Source organism: Pipistrellus hanaki (assembly GCF_964339955.1).
Source record: "Pipistrellus hanaki genome assembly, chromosome: 1".
NCBI classification, from domain to species: Eukaryota; Metazoa; Chordata; class Mammalia; order Chiroptera; family Vespertilionidae; genus Pipistrellus; species Pipistrellus hanaki.
The window spans coordinates 42,883,369-42,906,693 of record NC_140503.1 but is presented as its reverse complement, the minus strand read 5'-3'; the positions used below and the strand labels follow the sequence as shown (position 1 = coordinate 42,906,693).

The 23,325-nt window shown below is 53.3% G+C and overlaps 1 protein-coding gene across 1 annotated transcript in view; it reads right to left on the bottom strand.

Moving 5' to 3' along the window:
• The window catches only part of IGDCC4 (immunoglobulin superfamily DCC subclass member 4), a 43,728-nt gene extending 21,034 nt beyond the window's left edge, over window positions 1-22,694 (bottom strand). The window contains exons 1-5 of the mRNA XM_084886595.1: window positions 22,566-22,694; window positions 12,348-12,698; window positions 11,559-11,700; window positions 2,382-2,518; window positions 1,056-1,196 (exon numbers count right to left, since the gene is read on the bottom strand). Of these exons, the coding sequence (XP_084742721.1) occupies window positions 1,056-1,196; window positions 2,382-2,518; window positions 11,559-11,700; window positions 12,348-12,698; window positions 22,566-22,629 (835 nt within the window). The 5' untranslated portion in view covers window positions 22,630-22,694. The remainder of the gene's footprint in view (window positions 1-1,055; window positions 1,197-2,381; window positions 2,519-11,558; window positions 11,701-12,347; window positions 12,699-22,565) is intronic.
• Window positions 22,695-23,325: the final 631 nt, after the last annotated feature.

Here is a 23,325-nt window from a genome sequence, read left to right as displayed (position 1 = left end):
TTCCTTCTGAGTGAAATATAAGGCATCCCCTGAAAATAAGACCCCCCCCTAAGCTAAACATGAGAGATTTGGCCCACTGATTCTGAAAAAAATGGAGTCACAAGAAATTCACCAGGAAATTCAGAAATTGGATTGTTATGATGATGTTCCAGAAGATGATGACGTGATTGTCATTGAATAAATGAGTAAATTCTTGATACTGTAGGATTCACAGTTGTCTGGTTTGTGTTGACAACTACCGTACTACAGTACCGTATACAGGTAATAAATTTCCTTTATTTTCATTTAACAATAAATGCGTACCGTATTCTTCTTCATGGAAAAATAAGACATCCCCTGAAAATAAGACCTAGCGCATCTTTGGGAGCAAAAATTAATATAAGACACTGTCTTATTTTCGGGGAAACAGGGTAGACTGCAGGTGAGTGTTGGCCCCGCGCTCTCATTACCCTGATAGCATCTCCTGTAAGGCAGTCCCACTTGGCACTTATAGCTTGCCGCCGTCACACCGTGAAGCCCCTTTCACACTGTGAAGCCTCTTTCATGGCTGCGTGTTATCTCCCTCATCCAGACTGTGAGTGCAGAGGGCCCCTGTGGCTCTCATCTGGGCATTTATTCACGGTGCCCAGCGTGAAGCCAGGCGCACAAAGGCGGGGGCACTGGGTGGACCAAGAGGCAGCTGTGTGATTAGCCAGAGCAGCAGAGGGGGCCTGGTCCCTGGTTGTGGGGCGCTTCTGCAGCTCACACACTCACGTGCAGCCCTGTTGTGAGGAATGAGGTAAGTGAGGGGAAGAAGCCAGCCCAGAGCCCACAGAAACTAAGGTCTCAATGATGATTTTGTGAGCGGCAAATTCAACGTGCCTTGTAAAAGGAAGCATGCTACACTGATTAAGTTTGTCCAGGTCCCCTACCCATCCCTGGCCCTGGAGGACAGCTCCTGCCACACCAGAGGCTATGACTAGGAAGTGGTCACCCTTAGGGCTCCGTGACTTGTGGACACATGAGATGCCACGCCCCTCCTCCCCCTGCCCTTTCAGTTCCCTCCCTCCACTTACCCTGTCGGACCCAGGACACGAAAGGGGTGGGGTCAGCAGAGGCCACACATTCCATCACCACACTCTGTCCAGACACCACGGTGGTGTTCTCCGGAGCTGCCACAATGACCACGTCCTGCCCGCCGGGAGACGCCAGGGACCCTAGAGAGCGGGCAGACCAGCAGGCCGTCTTACCACGAGGCCCATTAGGTGTCTTCACACGTGTACTTCCTGGCGAGGCAGGCAGGGCAGGGAGCGGCCAGGTTCCATCTGACAGACGGGGAAACCCCCAGAGCTGGGGCTGGGACTTTTTTCTCTTGGAGCCAGGAGAGGAATAATCGGTTCCCAACACACCGCCCCCTTCTTCCCTACCACACTGAACCCGGCCTCCAGGACTGCCAAGGTCATGAGTAGACCTGGAGTCAACAATCATAGTTCCTAGTTCCAACACGTATTATCCTCATAATCCTGCTGGGTGACCTTAGACAAGTCCCTTCTCAAGGGGTCTCCCGTCCATGCCCATGTGTGAAAGGTATGGGGACGGGGAAGGGGGGGCTCGAGTTTCTGCTGGCGTGGCAGCTCCCGGAGCACTGAGCCCCCCCAAGTTCTCAGTGTGACTCTGGCTCTGGGTCCGCATGTGAATACCTGCTTGGTCCAGCAGATGGAGGCAGAGACCCCAGGCACTGGAGGGAGAGCAAACCAGGCTCAGAGCAGCTCAGGCACTAAGCCCCCAGGAAGCAGGGTGGAACTGGAGGGACTGGGGGGTGGGAGGAGATGTGCCGAAGGGCAGGAGTCAGGGGCGATGCCCACGGCAAAGGGAGGCAGATGAGAGACCTCGGGGGGAGGCCTGAAGTAAGATCCGAGGGGCACCTTCGAGGTGCCAGGCACTTTCCACTCAGCTCAGCTGTTCTCACAACCTCCCAGGCTGGACATTCGATAACCACCCCACGGTCACACAGATGGTGAGTAAAGACGCCAGGATTCAAATCAGGTCTTTCTGACCCCAAAGCCTGTGACCTTCCTATTGCTTCACCCTGGGACATGAGCTTTTCCAAGAAATGGGAAATACAGAAACCCCAGATGTGGGGAACTGGGTTTGCAAGGCACAGCAAATAGCGAGAGGTAAACCCCCCGCCCTCCCCCCCCCCCCCCCAGTTCCCTGAGCCCCCAGAGGGACAGGAAGGGAACCTGCATTGGGAATCCAGCCAGGTCTCTCCCTGACGCGCTGGGCTTCATCGCCTCTCCCCTCTGACGAGTGACACCCCATCACCTCTTTGAAGGCAGGGCTTGGACCTCTGAGGCCCCTCCAAGCTGACTCCAGAAACACCCTGGTTTACCCCCCCGTACCTCTGGGGGCCACAGTGAGCAGGGCCTCCTGGCTGAAGCGCTGGTGGGCGGAGTTGGTGGCCACGCAGCGGTAGGAGCCGGCGTCACTCTCCTGGACGTCCAGGATCTGGAGAACCCCGTTGGGAAGAGTGATGAGCCTTGGGGAGAGGAAGAGGGCACCAGTGAGGTGGGCAGGAGCACCTGTACAGGGAGAGTGGCATGCCCAAGTGGGCCTCCCGTTCCAACAGGCAATATTTAGTGTCTCACTCATCATTTTTATTTTTTAAAGCTACTTATTTTTTATTTTATTTTTTATATATTTTATTGATTTTTTACAGAGAGGAAGGAAAAGGGATAGAGTTAGAAACATTGATGAGAGAGAAACATCCATCAGCCGCCTCCCGCACACCCCCCACTGGGGACGCTCCCGCAACCATCATACAAGCCCTTGACCAGAATCGAACCAGGGACCCTTCAGACGCTCTATCCACTAAGCCAAACTGGTTTTGGCATCACTCATCGTTTTTAAAATGCCAATTAGAACTAGAAGATACCATCTTCACCTGCCAGATATGCCAAGATCAAAAGGTTAAGCACACCCTACTTGGATGAAGGAATGGGGGAAGGCACTCCTGCCTTGCCAGTGGCCGTGCCAATCCACACACCCTCCTTCAAGGGCGAGCTGGTGACCTCTTCCGCTCAAACCTGCAGCACCCAGCAGCACCTTTGACCCAGCAGCACCGCTTTGAGGACTCTATCCCACCGATATTCTCAAACAACATGTACACAAAAATGTATGTTTGACAATATTCACTCCAGCGTTGTCTCTAATAGCAAAAGGCTGGAAACAATCCAGAGTCCATCTGTAGGGTGGGGACTGCCTGAATCGGTTTGGGGACATTCATACAATGGAATGCTGGGCAGCTGCTTCAAAGGAGGCAGCTCCATGTGTGCCGATACAGGAATATTTCCACAATGTGTGTGGTGCAGAACAGTGTGTGTGTGTGTGGGATGGGGGGGGGGGGACACACACATGTGCACAAATATGCTGGCACTGAGGAGGGGGCCCTAGGATCCTGGGAGCTGAATGTGGGTGAGGACTTACTTTTATTATAAACTTCTATACCTCCTTCCTTCCCTGGTAAAGTCTCTTTTTTTCACACACTCTCACCTGACCCTCAAAACAAGCCCAAGAAACAGAGGGGATCACAGCCTTCATTTTATTGGTGACAAAACTAAGACTTCGAGAGCAGAGCCTCACAACTGGAGCAGAGTTAAAACTTGAATCCAGGTCTTCTGGTACCAAATCCCATGTTCTTCCCATCTGCCTGGGTCAGCAGCCCTTAGGTGGCTGAGAATGCCAATAGAAGGGACGTGGTCCCAGGAAGCCCAGTAAACATGTATACCAGTGTTACTGAGGAGGAGCAGGCTGGCTGAGGGTAGTCTTCGCTGCCCTCTGAGTTACAGGGTCGGAACATGGCTCAGGCTAGGAAGGCCCAGCGACCTTGCTTCACAGACAAAGCAGGGAAATGTGTCCATGGAGGCCAGGGTGATGGGCTCTGGCCCAAACAGGGAATAAGTGGGTCCTCTTGAATCCTCCAACTGTGGTCCCTGCAGGGTCAGCTCGAGGCTGAGAGTTCAAATTTCTCAAGAGAGCAAACGGTGCTGGCCCCTGGATATAGGCTGGGCCAAGGTCAAAGAGGAAATGGGCAGCTGTGCATTTGGCGAAGATCCCTTAGCTTGTGGGGAAACGGGGTATAAGAAAATCTAAGCACAGGAGATGGGAACTAACGCAAGGGTGTTGGGAGAGAATTCTGACCCAAAGATGTAGAGCACATGTGTCAAACACAAGGCCCGCGGGCCAAATCCAGCCCGCCAGGCCTTGCAATGTGGCCCGCACCGCGCTATCATCACTGCACTCCGCTGTCAGTTTATGACATTGTCAGTTTATGACTGTTCAGTAAACCATTCGGCCCGAGATTTAGGCTGGATTTTAGATTTTGGCCCCTTCTCTGATTGAGTTCGACACCCCTAATGTAGAGAAAAAACAGAAATCTACATCCTCCCTCCCTCACCCCCAAGGCCAACCCACCTATGCCCCAGCATCTTTCCTCAGCTCCCACAGCTGCCCACATCTGTGTTGGGCCAGTGGGGGAGAAGGGACAAGGAGGCCAAGTGTGGTTGGCAGTAAAAGGCTGGGCCAGGACCCAGCCTGCAGCCACAAGACATTTCTTGGGAAAGGCCACGTGGAGAAGGACAAGCAGGACTTATATGGGAAACAAAGCTCCCACCCCCATCCAGGCTTCGCCCACCTCATGCACTCGGCCTCCTAGACCCTTCGTGCTTCCCACACTTCTCAACCCCAAGGTTCCCTGGCCTTTCCAGGGAAATTGTGCTCCAGGTGCCCAAGAGCTAATACCTCATTTGACAAGTAACATGTCCTTAATTATGTGTTGAGTGTATGAATGAATGCCTTTCCTCCGGTGTGCTGTTGCGACGGCCAACAGAGCGAAATAGAACCACTGTTAGCATTCACCTACAGCAGGGGTGGGGAACATCGGGCCCCTGGGCCGTCTAAGGCCCGAGAAATCATTTGGTCCGGCCCTGCCAAGGCATTGGCGGTGAGTTAATTAAATGTTTGACCCAATACAGCAGACTAATTTTTAAGTTGATAACTGTGTACGGCCCTCGAATGATGTTATAAATATCCAAATGGCCCTTGGCAGAAAAAAGGTTCTCTACCACTGATGTACAATCTTTCCTGTTTGGCTAAAATGTGGTTTTAGAAGCTCTGTCCTCGGAGAGAGGTCCAAGGTCTATTGGTTAGTGGGGGGAAGAGTCTCAACACAGTGTTCATGAAGCAACTCTATTTTGGGAACATAAATAAGTGACATGTTAGGACATGCACAAAAAAACAGTCAAGGGTGGTAAAGCTCCCATCACTCAGGGACGTGTCCTCTGGAAGTGGAATTACTGGGGACTTATTTGTTGTGCTGCTTTCTTTTTTCTTTTTCTTTTTCTGTTTCTTTTTTTTTTTTTTTTAAATTACAGTGTATGTTTATTAGTTTGGAAATATAAAACTTAAAAAAAAAAAAGTATGTGTTTTGTACACTTTGTTCTGTAACTCCAGCCTCAGTGGCAGATTGGAGAGAATTAGCTCCAACATTTTAGCAAGTGACATCACATATCTGTGCCTCAGCTTCTCATCTGAAAAATGGGTTAAATCATTTCTGTCTTGCCTCCTTTACAACCCTAGCCCTTTAAAAAAAAAATATATATATATATATATATATATATATATATATATATGCAGGAGAATCCAAGATGGCTGCACAGGTAAACACCTAGCCGCAGCTGCACACAACAATTTCAATAAAATACAACTAAAATATAAAATGGACATTACCCAGAACTACAGGAAAGTCGACTGACTGGAAATTCTACAACGAGAAGCAAGGAGAAATCCAGAAGGAAGAGCAGAGGAGCTGTAAAAGCCTAAGGTACGGAGACACGCGGCACGCATGGAGAGGATGGAGCCTGAGAGGAGGGCGGCTGAGTGCCTGGCTGGCGTTCCCTAGCAGGAAGGAGATAAAAGCTCTGACTGTGCTGGGCCCCAGTTCCGACTGCTCTGAACCCCAGTTCTAGGCCAGACCCTGGGGACCCAGGCTCAAACAGAGGGAACTGGGCTGTAAGGCAGAACCCCGGGGGAGCGGCAAAAGGAGGTCCTGGAGGCGCGCACAGTGCGTGCAAAGAAGGGACGGTTGGCTGTGCCGTGGGATTGCCCTGGTGGGAAGGAGACAAAACCTCCAGACTGCTCTGAACCTCCAACTCCACTTCCAACTGAACTGAACCCCAATACCAGGCTCATTGGGGGAGAGCCTAGACTGTTTGGTAGCAGGCGAAAATCGAGGGCACCTTTCTCTCAGAGGCGCTTGCAATGAGTACTGAAGGACCCTGAGACTCAGGAGCCGCATAGGGCAGGGCTGATGGAAGCCAAAGCTGTAGGCTCCACCCTGAAACCCCGCCCCATCAGGGAAACTGCGAAAATGCCGAGACAACATAGATCACAAAAGAAAGAAATGGAGGACAAAAAGCAACTGGATATGGAGTTCAAATCTACGCTTATAAGGTTTTTCAAGAATTTCCTAGAAAAGATCAATAAGACCTATGAGGATATGAAAGGGGATCAACTAGAATTAATAAGGAATCAACGAGAAATGATAAGGGATCAACAAGAAATAAAGAATACATTGTCTGAAAAAAAAAATATTATACAGAGTCCTAAAAACAGAATGGAAGATCGCAAGAGTCAAGTCAAAGATTGGGGACATAAAGAGCCAGAAGACACTCCTCCGCAGAAGCTAGAAGGCAAGAGAATCCAGAAAATTGAAGATAATGTAAGAAATCTCTGGGACAACTTCAAGCGAACCAACATCAGAATTATGGGGGTCCCAGAAGATGAGAGAGAGCAAGATATCGAAAACATACTGAAAGAAATAGTGACAGAAAACTTCCCCCACCTGGTGAAAGAATTAGACTTACAAGTCCAGGAAGCGCACAGAACTCCAAACAATAGGAATCCAAAGAGGACCACACCAAGACACATCATAATTAAAATTCCAAGAGCAAAAGACAAAGAGAGAATATTAAAAGCAGCAAGAGCAAAGCAGGTAGTTACCTATAAAGGAGCACCTATACATTGTCAGCTGATTTCTCAACAGAAATCATGCAGGCCAGATGGGAATGGCAAGAAATATTCAAGGTGATGAATAGTAAGAACCTACAGCCAAAGATAATCTATCCAGCAAAGCTATCATTCAGAATCAAAGGTCAGATAAAGAGCTTCACTAATAAAAAAATAAAAAAAAAAAAAGCTAAAGGAGTTCATCACCACCAAACCAGAATTATATGAATTGCTGAAGGGAGTTCTTTTGGAAGAGAAAGTAAATAAAGATAAAAATTATGATCAACAAATACGTAACTATCAACAAGTGAGTCTAAAAACCAAGGAAATTAAAAAAAAAAATCTGATGAACAATATTAACTGTTGAATATAATAGAATCAGAGGTATGGAAGGGGAGTGAACTGACAATTCTTGGGGAAAAGGGGAGAGGGGGATGTGGGAAGAGACTGAACATAAACTGTGCACCTATGGATGAGGACAATGGGGAGTGGGGAAAGGGCAGAGGGTGGGGTGGGAACCTGGTGGAGGAGAGCAATGGGGGGGGAAGGAACATTTGTAATAATATGAACAATAAAAATTTATTTAAAAAAATAAAATTATATATATATATATATATATATATATATATATATATATATACTTTATTGATTCTTTTACAGAGAGGAGGGGAGAGGGATAGTTAGAAACATTGATCAGCTGCCTCCTGTACACACCCCACTGGGGATGTGCCCACAACCAAGGTACATGCTCTTGACCAGAATTGAACCTGGGACCCTTCAGCCTGCAGGCCGATGCCTATCCACTGAGCCAAACTGGTTCAGGCAACCTTAACCCTTTTAACATCTATGAACTCACATTAGATAATGGACATAAACACCTACCAACCACAAACTCTAAACACATCTTCACAATGGTGTAAATGGCACACATATTTAAAAAGACTGGAATACTACTCAAAAATGGTAATAGCTGTCTGTGCTCAGCTGGTAGATGACACCCCCCCCCCCCCCGTTAAAGTTAGCATAGTTTATCATTTAAAAATTAATTCAAATTTCAAATAAAACAAAATAGCTACTTATAAAATGAAAAGCAACCTCCACCCAAAAGGGAGGAATTCTCTTTCCAAGCTTGAGACTGAGCTTGCGCCTGCAGCCCCACTCCCCCGAGAGGCCACTCGGACCCAGGGGTGCAGGAACACAGAAGAAATGCCCCATTGGCTCTGAGTTTCCTGAGGCCAAAGAGCCTCACCCTGAGCCCTGCGGAGGTGCCCCTGGGGCAAAGGACACTAGCTGAGGGTCACACCATGTTGACGGACTCGATGGACACTGGGAGATGGTGGGGCGGAAGACTGGATGAAGGAGCCCATGGAATGTGAGTCCATTAGCGCCATGTTTTCAAAGTGTGAGTGAATGGCAATAACAAAATGACTTCAAATGGATCCAGACACACTTTTTTTTTTTCATTCCAGAGCTTATGTATTTATTTTTATGGCCACCTTCTATTTATGGTAAGTATTGCTGGTTTTCCATTTTACTGCAGTGAGATAATGTTTCTTTTTAGTATGTGTTAAGTTACAAAAGAGAGAGTTGATTCTAAGAAATGTATTAAGTAAGTGATTGTATAAATAGTTTAGGGACGGCCAACGTTATAAAGGAGGTTTATGAATGCCTGGATTTTGGAAAACATTACTCTCATTGATGACTGGTTCCCATGGAAGAAAAATTATCCCCTATCATTAGAAATTAGTTTAAGTGCCAGGGAATTGCCTTAGGGTCTAGTCTTCACTATCAGCTTCAAAAATATGCACATATACCCTGACAGAGTGCATTTATTAACTGCACATGTGCACACCCTACAACAAGGCATATGGTCTCCTTCAAATCTCTGGGCTGAGTTTATGAATAGCATATTTGTACATGCACTATATCTGGGCATGTGTAAAAATACATACCTTGGGCATAATCGAGTTGCTGTTTTAGACATTTCTTTATTCCCCCCACACAATGTGCTAGGACATGTGAGCCGGCTTATTTATAGACGAGGATCACTTTTCAGAGGACTTGGGGGCAAACACTCCCAGAGCTCAGGAACTGGCAGCCCCAGGCTCCTGGGAGAGGCCTGTGGCTTCATGGAATGGTGCCTGGGCTCGGTGCTGGGAGGCGAGGTCCGAATCCCACTGCTCGCTCAGGAACTTTGGGGAAAGACCGTCTCTGCTCTGAGCCACAGCTGGACCACCCGATCTCTAAGCCCGCCTGCAGGGGACTTCCTCAGACACTGCAGCTGCCCCACCACAACCCCCAAACCACGAGAGGCTTGGGTATCATCCATGCCATGCTCTGGCATCCTAGCTGGGTGACCTGGGCCAAGGTATTCCTGTCTCTGATCTCCAGTTCCCTCATGGAACAGTTTGGACAATAACACCTGCCAAAGCCATAGGTACAGACCGAGAAGGATGTTTATTATGTGGTAAGTAAAAAAAAAAAAAGTAAAAGTTGAAACATAACCCCATATTTGTTTTTGGGAAAAACACACACACACACACACACACACACACACACACACATACACACAAAGATGACTGAGCCTGGCCAGCATGACCCAGTGGTTGAGTGTCGACCTATGGGCCAGGAGGTCACGGTTCAATTCCCTGTCAGGGCACATGCCTGGGTTGTGAGCTTGGTCCTCAGTGTGGGGCATGCAGGAGGCTGCTGATCAATGATTATCTATAATCATTGATGTTTCTCTCTCCCTCTCCCTTCCTCTCTGAATTTTTTTTTTAATTACCGAACAAAAAAACCAGTATGTACAATTTCTAAAGAGAATACGTATAAACATGCGGGGGAAAGTCCAGAGGATAAACATCAGAACTAACAGTGGCTTTCTATGGTGACAGGATGATGAGTGATCTTTGTTCTTTTTTATTTATATGAATTTGAAAATCCATTTTGTAGGAATATACACTAAAAGAGGATAACATGAAAAATAAGAAATACCTACCTCGAGGGATGAAGGGTTAAGTGAGAAGACATAGCTCTCATTAAGTGGTTTTTGCTCTCTCCCACTCTCCCGGGGGGAGCGGGGAGGAGGGAGAGAGGAGAGGTGCCTGCCAGGAGTAGGCTCTTACTTGTTCTAACCCACCGACTCCCAGCAAGCACCACCAGAGAGCAGTGAGCAGCCCCACATTTGGAAGGCATAGAATTTGACATGTCAGTATTCCTGTGGTCCACTTCCTAGAATGCTCAATCATGGAATGCTGCAAGAGGGGCTCAGGCAGATGAGTCTAGGAAGTGTCTGGTTAAAGAAGTTAAACAGCTTTTCTACACAGGACTTCTCAGTGCCTTGTCAATTCCAAGAGTGAGATTTATAGGCAGTTTCCTGACCTTAACTATAGAATAGTTCCCTCCCTGCCCTCCCCCCCCCACACACACCTAAAAGAAAAGTCTCTTTTGGGACTAATGTTCTACAAAGATCTAATCTAATCCTTTCATTCCCTCCCTGCTCCCTCCCTTAAATGAGAAGTGACTTGCTGAGAACCAATGGAGCTAACCGATCAACATGGTGGCTTCTATCTTGACTTCTCTCCCTTTTTTCTCCTTCACAACTGTTTCAGAGACGTGTCATTGGCTTTTCTACCAAAAGTTTCTCCTCCACTTTCACCCCTACCTAGACATGGGCAAAAATGGGAAGAGCTGGGACAACTCAACACACTCAAGAGGGGTTAGTCCCAGGGCAGGGAGGTCTGAAGACCAATGTGTCTGAGCCGAAGGAACCCCACCTCCACCAGGAGAGGGCGAGGTAGTGATTATGGCCAGAGAGACGCAGCCAGAGGCGGAAAAGGTCCGTGGAGCCACGTTTTCATCCATGTAAGAATCCACGGGATGACAACCGCATCGTGAGGTCAGCTGAGAGTGAAGGAGCCTCATGCTCTCTGGTCACGCGGCAGGTACATCTGGGCCTACCCAGAAGGCCACAGGAGGGTTTAGCCTCTGCTTCTTTTCCACCTTAGAAGCCCTTCCCTGGCATGTACCCACTGACTTCATGGGGACAGAGGAGGTTGAAACAGGAAGGACCTCCACAACCCATTTCTCAGATGCTACTGGATGACCTGAGAGAGGAAGAGAGGCAGAAACCCCAGAAGAACCTTGCAAAGAGAATACCTTTCCAGCAGGCTTGGGGCCTTGAACAAATAAGCATTCTGCTCACGATGCATGGTGTGGCTTTGGATAAACCACTTGAATAAACCTCCCTGGTCCCGAGGTTCTTAATGAAGCAAATGGTTGGTCTAGAGATGCTCTGAAGGATTCTACCACTACTCGCCACCCAAGCTCCATAGCTTATGGGGAGGTTTTCCTCCCAGGGAGCAAAATCTTCCTGCCCTACTTCTCCTTGGACCAGAAATGAGCTCCCAGTCCAGCAGTGTCAGCAAATGTAGGCTTCCTGCCTCTAAGAATCCCTGAGCCCTCCCCGGCCTGCCCACTGGGCCCCACTCTCCACGCCCCTCCAGGGCACTCACCGAGGCTCCGTCGGCACTGTCACCTGGTCCTTCTCCCAGGTAATGGTGGGTGCTGGCAGCCCTTCAATGTGGCACTCAAACCGAGCCGTCCCGTTCTCCTCCACTGTCTGAGACTCCGGGTGCAGAGAGAAGCCTGCGAGTGCTGAGGATGGGACAGTGACACACAGGCAGGGACAGGAGAGGGACAAGGAGGACAGGCCACCACGCGCACAGACGGTGAAACACACACACACGAGAGACACAGGTGACAGAGTACACGTAGAGAAAATTCAGACCAACACAGACACAGGTGGAGATGGTAAGAGTGGTCATTACTGGTCAGATGCTGTGAGTTCCACAGTCCCCAGGCTTCACATCAGAATCACGGTCAGCCTACAGTAAGGATGCATGCCTTTTCTGTCCTGAAAATTATTTCACGGTGATCTGTGCCTCCCGAGAGCCCCAAAGGGTGGACTGGACAGCGGGGCTTGACTCCACAGACTCCACCTACTGTGAGGTGGGAGCTCTCTGGAGAGACACCTTTGTGCCTCCCATTCTCCCATAAGCCCGTGGCAGGCTTCCTGGAGGAAGCGCAACTTCAGACTCTCACACTCCGTGGGAAGGAAAAGGAGCAAGAACAGGAGTGGAGAAATGGGACTAATGAACGGTGGAGCCGACAATGCCAGGGAGGCCGGGGAAGGGGCCTGAGCCGAAAAAGAGAGGCCTGTGTGCGGGTAACAGTCAGGATCCCACTTCCCACACCCCAGGCCTCCCGGGTCCCAGCTCAGTCCCCCCGAGACGGGCACTTACTGGCGAGCTTGACCACTGCAGCCTGGCTGGCAACTGCCCCGAGTGGGCCGTGGGCCAGGCAGGAGTAGCTGCCCTCGATGACATCGGAGGCCCCGGGGGCTGCCTCAGCGCTGCCCGTGGGCGCTGGCGGCCGGGACAGCCACAGGGAGCCGTTGGGCAGCAGGCGCAGGTGGCTGTGCTCCGGGAGGGCTCCTCCGTCTTTGCTCCACGTGACGCTGGTGGGGGGTCCGGCCGCGACGGTCCCCAGACGACAGTCCAGCACCGCCCCCTGCTCTGGGCCCAGGACCACCTGTACCGGCCCCGGCCCACAGCTCAGCTCCACGGTTGTCTCCTGGGGCAACGGCAGCTCCCCTGCGTAAGAGGAGGGGACGCCAGGGCCATCAGGATGTGTCCTCCCACCTCCCCCAGGCCCCAGCTCCGGAGTCACCCAACCACGCAGGGCCTGGAGCAAATGGTCTCATGGGAAGACTTGAGCCTGGATCCTGGCTCTGTCCCTCACTAAGTGTGCTTTGGGGCAAACTGCTGCACTTCTCCGTGCCCACCTTCCCACACACTGAAATACACAGTTCTGCCGAAACCGGTTTGGCTCTGTGGATAGAGCGTCGGCCTGCAGACTGAAGGGTCCCGGGTTCGATTCCGGTCAAGGGCATGTACCTTGGTTGCGGGCACATCCCCAGTAGGGGGTAAACAGGAGGCAGCTAATCGATGTTTCTCTCTCATCGTTGTTTCTAACTCTCTATCCTTCTCCCTTCCTCTCTGTAAAAAATCAATAAAATATATATTTTTTAAAATACACAGTTCTTAGCATCATTATTCGTAATAGGCAATAAGTGGAAATAACCCAAATGCCATCCCCTGATGAATAAATACATTACTCAACCGCAAAAGGAATGAAGGACTGATATGTGCTTCAACATGGATGAACCTTGAAAACTTTAGGCTAAGTAAGAGAAGCCAGTCACAAGATGCCGCATACTGCATGATCTCATTATCATGAAATGTCCAGAATAGGCAAATCGTAGAGACAGAAAGTAGATTAATGGTTGCCAGGGATGAGGGAGAGGGAAGATGAGGAGTGACCGTGAAGGGGTATACAATGTTTCTCTTTGAAGTGATGAAATTTTCTAGAATTAGATAGTGGTGATGGTTGCACAACCTTGTGAATATACTAAACACCACTCACTGATGGGTACCCTTACAGGGGTGAGTTTTATGGTATGTGAATTGTAGCTCAATGAAAAGCAAGACAGCCCGGCCGCTGTGTCTCAGTGGCTGAGCATCGATCTATAAACCAGGAGGTCGCGGTTCTATTCCTGGCCAGGGCACATGGCCAGGTTGCGGGCTCGATCCCCAGGGTGGGGCGTGCAGGAGGCGGATGATCATCTTAATGTTTCTATTTTTTTCTCCCTCTCCCGTTCTCTCTGAAATCAATAATATATATATATATATATATTTAAAACCACAAAAAAAAACAAGACACAGTGATGGCTTCCTGAATGAGATGATCTGTGGGAAGGAGTAGAGCACAGTGGGACAGAATGGGGGAGGGGGGACAGTGATGTCACTTGCTCCTCTGAAACCTTACAGATCGTCCTGACCACTACAGCCCTACCCATTCCTGCCCCGGGGCTGGAGAAGCGAGGCTCTCCTTCCTGCAGCTCCCTTCCCCGGGGCCACGCAGCAAGCCGGAGCCTGAACCCAGGCTCCAGAGGCGCCAGGAGAGCCTGCGGCTCCAGCACTGTCCATGTCACAAAGGGAACAACGGCGGGAGGAAATGCCATCTCAAGACAAAAACACACGATGGCCAATCCATATTTATTATTTTAGCCAACTTCTCAGCAGGGCCGGGAGCCCTCATTCTCAGAGAATCTGCTTCTCCCAGCGTGTCTCCCAGAGGGTGACCGCTGCCTCCCTGACCCATAAAATCTCAGTGGCCCAACGTCACTTCTCATCCTTTGGCCTGACTCCTTCCTTCAGGGCGGGACGAGGCATCAGTGAACCAGGGACAACGGCCCCATACGCATTACAAGGCAGGTGAGGCCTGACAGGGCCACGTGGGGCTTACAGAAAGCACACTGGCTGCGAAATCAGGGACCCAGCTCTGTCATAGTCTGCTGTGTGGCCTTGGGCCAGTCACTTCTCCTTCTCCACTGCGTTTACACAAAGGTAGGCGTGGTGTCTGAAGTTCGAAACCTAGAGCATCCTCTGAACATAGACACAAACTGCAGGTACAACCTTTCACACCTGAACACATGCTCCGCCACACTCGCTGAAACCTGGACACGTATACCTCCACTCAGACCCCCTGTCTGTCCCGGGGCTCCCTTCCACTATCCTCAAAGAAGAACATGCAGAGGGGAGAAGTGCACGCCGGCTAAGGTAAGGAGGCCGTGGCTCTGAGGCTGAGTGTGAAGGACAGACAGGCATGGCCTGAACCAGGCCTCCGCCTTTCTTAACCGATCAGAAAGGCTCAGCTGGCCCCTCCAGCTCCACGGCGAGGCGCAGCATTAGCAGTGGATGCAGGGAGGGGAAGCACCCTTGCCCTCACCCAGTTTCCATTCTAACCGGGGAAACAAAATCGGCATTCACATCATTGCCGGCCGTTTGTTGTGGTAGAAAGAGTGTCTGACCTTGGCGTAGAAGGCCAAGGTTCCAATCGTGTTCTTCCACCTACCAGCTGTGTGACAAGCCACTTAACCTTTCTGGGCCTCAGTTTCCACACCTGTAAGGCGAAGGGGCGATCACCAGGCTGGGCAGGACTAAACCAGATGATGGGAGTCAGGGCTCCCGCCTGGTAAACATCCATCAGGGAACTGGAGCTCACTCTTCAAACGCACTGAAAGGGGCTGCACAAATGGTAATGGCTGTTCCCAACACCCAGTCCCTTCTACCTCCGAGGCCTGAGACTATGATTCAAACGCAGGCAAGTCTGGGCTCTCGGCCCAGCGGCTCCCAATTGCTGGGTTCCAGCCGCTAATCAGCCCGTTGGAGATTCAGGGGAGAGAAAACCCCACTGACATGAAGCCCTGAGCCTTCCCGCAGCCTCCCCGCCCCCCAAAGCACGTCGGGGCTTGGAAAATCCCTGCTGCGCTTAACAAACAATGTGAACAGTTGGGGCCGGAGCAGCTGCTGGATATGTCAGCAGCCTGGGCTCTGGCGGGCAGGACCGCGGCCAGAGGGGCCGGGCGGCTGGCTGGGGAGCCCGGAGGAGGCTCCGGTTCCCGGCCTGAGTATTCGTGGATCAGCAGATGCCTGGCGTCTGCACCTTTGAGGAGCCAGGCAGCCCCCAGCGAGGCAGAACGGGGAAACCAACAGCGAGGGACACGCAGAGAGAACCCAGGAGGAGACAGGGCTGTGCCAGGAGCACGTGGGAAGCTCGCGATTCCTCACGGTACAGAGGGGAAACTGAGGCCCGGAAGGAGGGTCTCATCTCTCTTGGAGGCGGGTGCTCCTGGATAAAAGGTTTCTATTATGTGCCCCACCCAACCCCGTGGCCCGGACATGCATCCTTAGGCACTCGGCTCAGGCGCTGGCCCTGTCTCCCCGGTGAGGTTTTCCTGAGTCCCATCACACAGCCACTTGGAGAGCCACCCTTCCTCTTGCCCAGATGGGCAGTGGGACTTAGTAGACCAGGCCTTGGCCTAGACCTAGAGTCAGAGTCCTGGGCTCGTTTGTCGTATGACCTCGGGTCCATGACTCTCCTCCTTTCCCCCAGTTTTAAAGATGGAGAACCTCCACATTTCTCATCTTCACCAAAATCCGCCCAGCAGCAGAGAGGAGCCTCCTCAGGAGGGTTTTATCTTAAACCTCTGGCACATTTTGCATTCTGCTCATTACAAACAACGTTTGTTTCTACATAAATGTGGTTTCTACGCCATCAAATCTTCTCGTAAAAGTGATGCTCTGGGGAGCGGGCATCATTTGTCCCGTGGCTTTGTGGCCAGCCCTATCCTGCCTCCCACTCCCCCTCCCGCAGTGGCTGACCCCCAAAGCCCCTCCCACGAGCATTTCTCAGCTGCCCCTCCGGGCTGGGGCAGACACAGTGGACACTTGCTGCTGCCAGCTTTCTGCCTCGAGGGGCCTCCCTCTCCCAGCCCCTGTCTCCTTGGTGAGACCAGGCCAGAGACGCAGAGCTATTCTGGCAGAGCTGTTCTGCTCGGGAGCCCCACGGCCATCTCCCAATCTCCTTTTTCTGACAAATGATTTTACCCGCTTACAGGATAAATTAGATTTTGTGAGGCCAATTAGAACTCAGACAGAAAGGAGATACGCTGCTGAGCCCCAGGGTCAGCTCAGTGCCGTTCAGGGGGATTTGCAGGGGCCTTGGTGTGAGCCAGGGTTCCATTTTTCAGCGCAGTCGCAGGAGAGAGGCGGGTGGGGGAGGGGAACGAGGCCAGATGCCTCCTTAATTAAGCCAAGAACTTGCCACAAACATCAATGCCGTCACTTCTGAACTCCAGGGCCCAGCAGATTTACAACTTGTTTTTGATCTGGGGCAATTCTCCATGACACCATCCCCTCTCCCCTTTCCCGGGAGACACAAGTCAGTTTTTTCCAGAAACCGCCCTCTCTGCCCCCCACCTGGGCCCCCTCCCTGACCACAGGCCAAGCCCCTCCCACTAACAGCTGGAGAGAGAGCGCCTCAGACGGTTGCCTGGGACACCAGCAAAGCGGGAGCACCCCCTTCAGCTGACTTGACAGCAAAGCCACACTCAGCTGCCTACCTCCTGCTGCCTGAGACCTCTGTCCCCACCAGACCAGGCCAGGCCAGGCCAGGCCACTCTGGAAGCTGTTCCGTGCGATGCTCGTGCTGCTGCCGCTCCCTACAGGAGCTGAGCCCATCGGGGTCTGACTTAGATGCCTCTCCTTTTGCTGCCCTAGAAGACCCTGGGCACCTTGATCGTGGTCGTTACCATTCTAACTTTTTTTTTATTTGCTTTTCTCCCCAACGAGGCCACAAGCTCAAGAGGATGTCCTCATCAGCTTTCTAAATCCCTAGAGCCTAGCACATTGTGGGTGCTCAAAAAACATTCTTTGAACACATGAGTGCACACACGGAACACGCTCGAGAGCATACACACGAGAGCCCCTCATGCTCTTCTGAGCCTCCATTTCCTTATCTGTAAAAACTCCAGGCATTTCCCTCAGGCCTGGAGGGTACGAGAAAGATATATGTGGAAACTGCCTTGCGTCCTATGTGGCACCTCGCAGACACCTAACAAAAATACTTAAAAAGCACGGAGACAGAACAGCACACGCAGGCTGACAGAAACTCTGTACTTAAACATTACGGGCACCAGGGAGCTCATGACCTCCCCTGTTTGGCTGTATGCCTTGTACGATTGATACGATCTTTCTCCCGTGTTCACCTTTTTCTACCTGTCTGCTCCACTCACTTGCCCGAGCTCTGTCCTCCAAACTCCACAACACAGTAACGAGCCCCTTATCGAATCATCTAGAAATCTCATCTCTGCACCAGCTTGCATCGGAGAGAGAGCTTATGGAGCCTCTGCTTCCTGACCCCAATGACCTCAAAGACCCTCACATTCAAAGGATGCTCCAGCCTCAGCAGCAGGACAGTATTCGCTGGCAGCCCAGCTAGCCCAGAAGGTGAGGATTCCATTTCTCCGCATGTCAGGCCTAGAACATCCTCTCTCTGGCTCTCCTTCCCCGGCAGCTCCGATCACTCCCGCCCCCGCCAGAACTGCTCTTACTCCTCTCTCTCCCACCCCAGGGAGCTGGGAGCCCCCGGGCAGGCCTGGCAGTGACATCTGCTCTGCATCTGGAATTCTGTGTCAAGTCTGGTTGCTGAACCTCAGGAACAGCGGAGGCTGAACAAGAGGAGTGGGAAGAGGGGATGGGGGGGGGGGGGGGAGAAGGGCGGATTCCAGAGGCCAGACACACCACCTGAGGGGGGCCAAGCCCGAAGTTGATAACTTCTTAAGTGAGGGGGAGGGGGGTGCGGAGAGTATGTGTGTACCAAATCCCAGGGCAGTTGGGCTGTTCCAAGAGGCAGGAGACTGGCTCCAGCCCCAGCTCAGTCCCTATTCATGAAACTTTGGGAAGTCACTCAGTTTTCTCGTCTGTAAGATGGGTTCGTGCTAAAATTATTTCTAAGTTCCCTTCAGTGCTGATGCTCTAATTGCAAGATCACTTAACGTGAAAGAGGTACCTTGAGGAGGAAAAAGGGAAATGCTAATTAACACGTTATGTGTGATTAATTGGGCCAGGAAAGCACATACAGGATCCCTGAGGGTTTATATAGTAACTTCCGGATATGACTCACTACTGAGCCCTGCCAAAAGGTTGTGTGTTTCATTCCTGGTCAGGGCACATACAGGAGTCAATCAATGGTCTCTCTCTCTCCCTCTCTCTCTCTCAAAAATCAGAGGATAAAAAAAAGCAAGATTCACTATTAAGAGAAAGCACGTTTCACCTAGCTTCTAAACTCCAAGATGGGCTCAGAGAAGGCCACCCCAACACCACAACTGGCTGAGGCCGGCCTCTGAGCCTCCGGACTGAGAAAGGATGGGGAGGGGGCAGGTTCTGTGTGAGAAGAAAGCAGTTTTCAGGGTCTTAGAGGCTTTCTGTTACCGATGCCGGCTCTCTGACGAGGTGAAAGGGAGCGCCCCCCCTTCTTACATACGATGAAAACGCACACTAAGCACTCCAGCACCAACCCCATGCCAACAAAACTCTCCCCAGTTCCCAGTCCCTGATTCAAGGGCCGTGTTAGAGGAGAGGGGCGGGCACTCTCTGGACCCAGCCCTGCGTGCTGCTGAAGTGTTTATTATCTTTACTTCCCTCTCCCTCACCTCCTACAAACTCAATTTATTTTCAAGTCCTACTGCTTCTTCTTCCTAAACATCTCTGGAATCCAGCTACTCTGGCCACCCCAACTGCCACTCCAGTGGCCACCATCGTCCTTGGATTCCTGGGACAGCCTCCCAAGAAGCTAGAGCTTCCTGCCCCGGCCCGGCCCGGCCCAATCGATTCTCCACACCGGCTGGAGGGAGCTGAGGCGAAGCTCATCTGAAAGCCCACCACGGCTCCGGGGCCTCAGAAACCTTGGTGGGGCTTCCAGGCCCTTCCTCAGCTCTTCCAGGCCGCTCCACCCCCCCTTCTCCCTGGACACTCCATGGCCCATCCCACCTTCCCAACCTGCTCCACTCTCGCCCCTGGTGCTCTACACCCCAGCCAGGTTTACCTTCATTCAATGGTCCAAACTCCAAACGGAGTCACCTCTGGGCGTTTGCACATGCTGTTCTCTCTGGGAAACCTCCCCATCACCACTCTCCTCTGGGGCTGACTCGGGCCCTGAGCGCCATTGCTCATTGCTTCCTGAAGGAAGCCTTTCCCGAGGACCTGTCCGTCTCTCCCCACCAGACTGGCAGCTCTGCACACAGGGACCAAGCCTGCCACCTTATTTACTGTATTCTAGGCACATGCTAGCCTCATAATAATAATAATGATGATGATGCTCAGCAAATATTTGTTGAATGAATGAATGAAGGAAGGAATGAGCAGCCTTGGTCCAGATCACTGTAGCTCCACAGAGCTCTATAGGCGTATCCCAAAGGGGCTGAGCTGTGTACAGCCAAGGTTCGGGGCCTGGAGGCTGGGAGAGTAGTTGCTTTAGCCCCACACCCTGCTGTGGAGGGAGCCCCAGGTCTGTCCCTGCCTCTGGTCTTCCAGGCAAACCCAGCCCCTCGCCAGAGGCCCCGCTGGGATTCGTAATGCTCCAGCGCCTTCCCAGCCCTGGGCCCGCTCTGTCGGCTAACGCTGGGCCCTTGCTGTCTGGAGCTCTTGGAGAAGCCAGAGCCAGGGAGCACGGCCTTTCCTCACCTGGGCTCCAGGATATGTGCTCTGCTCTTCACCTGACAACCCTGAGCCCCCCATTTCCCCGGAGCAGGCAGCCTAGAAAGGGGCGTGTCTTTGTGGGGAGAGAAGGGGTCCCAGCAGACCCCGCAGTTTGGGTTTCCAGGAGATGGGCCTGGGGTTGACCAGGGTAAGGCTCCTACCCCCTCCGCCATCCCTGCTGCCTCCCACGCGGCCTGGCTGGGTCTCTCTGGAAAGCCGCAGCAGCTGGAGAGAAATCCCCTCCCCACCCCCATCCCGCTCCAAGTCCCTCCCCGACAGGCTTGGGACACATCCTCAGCTCCCGCTCCACAGGGAAGGCAAGAATGGGCGAACAAAGCGGCAGCCCCCTCCCTCCCAGCCCTACTACCTGCCTGCCTGCCTGCCTTCCCCACGGGCCGCCCCCCAAACTCACACAGGGCAGAAAGCGGAAGGGCCAGGGGCTAGGCATAGCGACTGGGGACTCGGCCCTTTCTCCGGCGCGGTCACTCTGACTTGGTCCACCCTCATGAGGCGGAGGCGGGCGGCCGCGCAGACCTCGCCGCGCTCCGCTGACCTGCCCCTGGGGCTGGGGCCGCAGTGGCACGGAGTGTTGGGTGCGTCCACAAAAGCAACTGGTTTCCTGCCCTCTCCCTCGGCCCAGTCCGGCCCTGCGCATCCCCCAGCTCCCGGGCCACACCCTCCGGGCAAAGTTGAGTTTTACCACCGCTTCCCCCCTTACCCTCCTCCATCTCCATCAGAAACCTGCCCGGTCCCCCCCGCCGCCACAAGGACACTCCCCAGCCAAGGCCAAACATTAGCTCAGCTCACAAACACAGTTACACCCGGTCTGGACACCGACGGAGGCGCAGCACCCACCACAGCCCCCACCCACAGCTCCCACCCACAGCTCCCCACCCACAGCACCCACAGCCCCCCACTCACAGCACCCACAGCCCCCCACCCACAGCACCCACAGCCCCCCACCCACAGCCCCCACCCACAGCTCCCACCCACAGCTCCCCACCCACAGCTCCCCACCCACAGCTCCCACCCACAGCACCCACAGCCCCCCACCCACAGCTCCCCACCCACAGCACCCACAGCCCCCCACCCACAGCTCCCCACCCACAGCTCCCACCCACCGCCCCCCACCCATAGCCCCCCACCCACAGCTCCCACCCACGCCCCCCACCCACAGCCCCCCCCACAGCTCCCACCCACAGCCCCCCACCCACAGCCCCCACCCACAGCTCCCACCCACAGCCCCCACCCACAGCTCCCACAGCTCAGCCCGAGGCAGGAGGCAGGGGAAGCCTGCCCGCTGGTCACCCACCTCCCCGCAGCCCCGCCACTCCGACACCGCACCCACAGCACCACGGACCGACCCCAGACCCTCCCCAGCCTGGCCATCGCGCACACACACTCACACTCACAGACAGACACACTCACACTCACACACACACTCACAGACAGACACACACACTCACACACACACTCACAGACACACACACACTCACACACACACTCACAGACACACACACACTCACACTCACACACACTCACACTCACACACTCACAGACACACTCACACTCAGACAGACACACTCACACACACTCACAGACAGACACACACACACTCACACTCACACACTGAAACACACAGACACTCACACACAGACACTCACATACACACAGACACACACACTCACACACTCACAGACACACACACTCACACTCACAGACACACACAGACACACACACAGACACACACACGCTCACACTCACACACACACACACACACACACTCACACACTGAAACACACAGACACTCACACACACACACACACTCACAGACACACACTCACACACTCAGAGACACAGGCACACACACACTGAGACACACACAGGCACACCCACACTCACACACACACTGAGACACACACAGGCAAACACACACACACACGCACACACAGAGAGACACACACAGGCGCGCACACACACTCACACACTGAGACACACACAGGCACATACACTCACACTCATACACACACACTCATACATACACACACAGAGACACACAGGCACACACATAGGCACACTCACAGGCACACACACACTCACACGCTCATACACACACATTCACACACAGACACACACGGGCACATTCACACACACACACACAGTCACACACTCATACACACACACACACACTCACACTCGCACTCGCACTCGCACACGCAGCCGCGCACTCGCTCACTCACTCGGGACTCGGAAAACCAAGGACACACACCCGCCGGGTCGCCGCCCGCAGCCCCGGCCGCCCGCCCGCCTGCCCGGAGCCGCCCGGGGCCGCCCGGGGCCGCCCGGAGCCGGCCTTACCGCGCGCGGCCAGCAGGCACAGGGTGAGCGCCAGCAGCCCGCGGCCCGCGTGCCCCCGCGCCATGGGGCCGCCGCTCTCGGCCGCGGGGCGGGCGCCGGCGTCAGCGGCCCGGGGAGGCGCGGCGCCGCGGGCGGGGGCGCGGCCTCGGGGGCCCGGGCCCGAGCGGGGGCCGGCGCGGGGGCCGGGGCTGCGGCCGCCTCGCCCGCCCCTCCATCGCCATCTTGGGCGAGCGGCCGAGGGGCGGGGGTGGGTCTGCGGAGCGCGGCCGCCCGGCCCGGCGGAGCCCCGCGACCGGCCTCTCCGGACCGCGCCGGGCCCCCGTGGGGCCGCTTGTTTCCCGGCCTGTCTCCTCCTCTGTCCCCGGGTCCCCGGGTCTCTCTGCCGTGGTGTCTCGGGTTCGTTAACCTGTCACTGCTTCGGGTCTCCCCCCCCTCTCAGTTCCAGGCTAAATGGAGGCAGATGCACGGACTCGGTCTCTGTCCTGATGGCCCATCTTCCCTTCAAAGCCCAGAGGGTCCCAGCCCAGGTCCTGTCCTGAACCCTGGTTAGCCTCTCCACTCTCCTCGCCACAGATCCCCTGAGGACAAGACGGGTCCCTCCTCACCCCATTGCCATTGCCATTCCACGCTGAGGGCTTCTCCTGCTGCTGCAGTAACCAGCCCAGGCAGGGCATGTCCTCAACCCCGAGCCCTGTCGCATGCAGGAGTCTCTGCAAACCGGAAAGGGACAAGGAAGGTTTGATTGCTTTCATATTACACC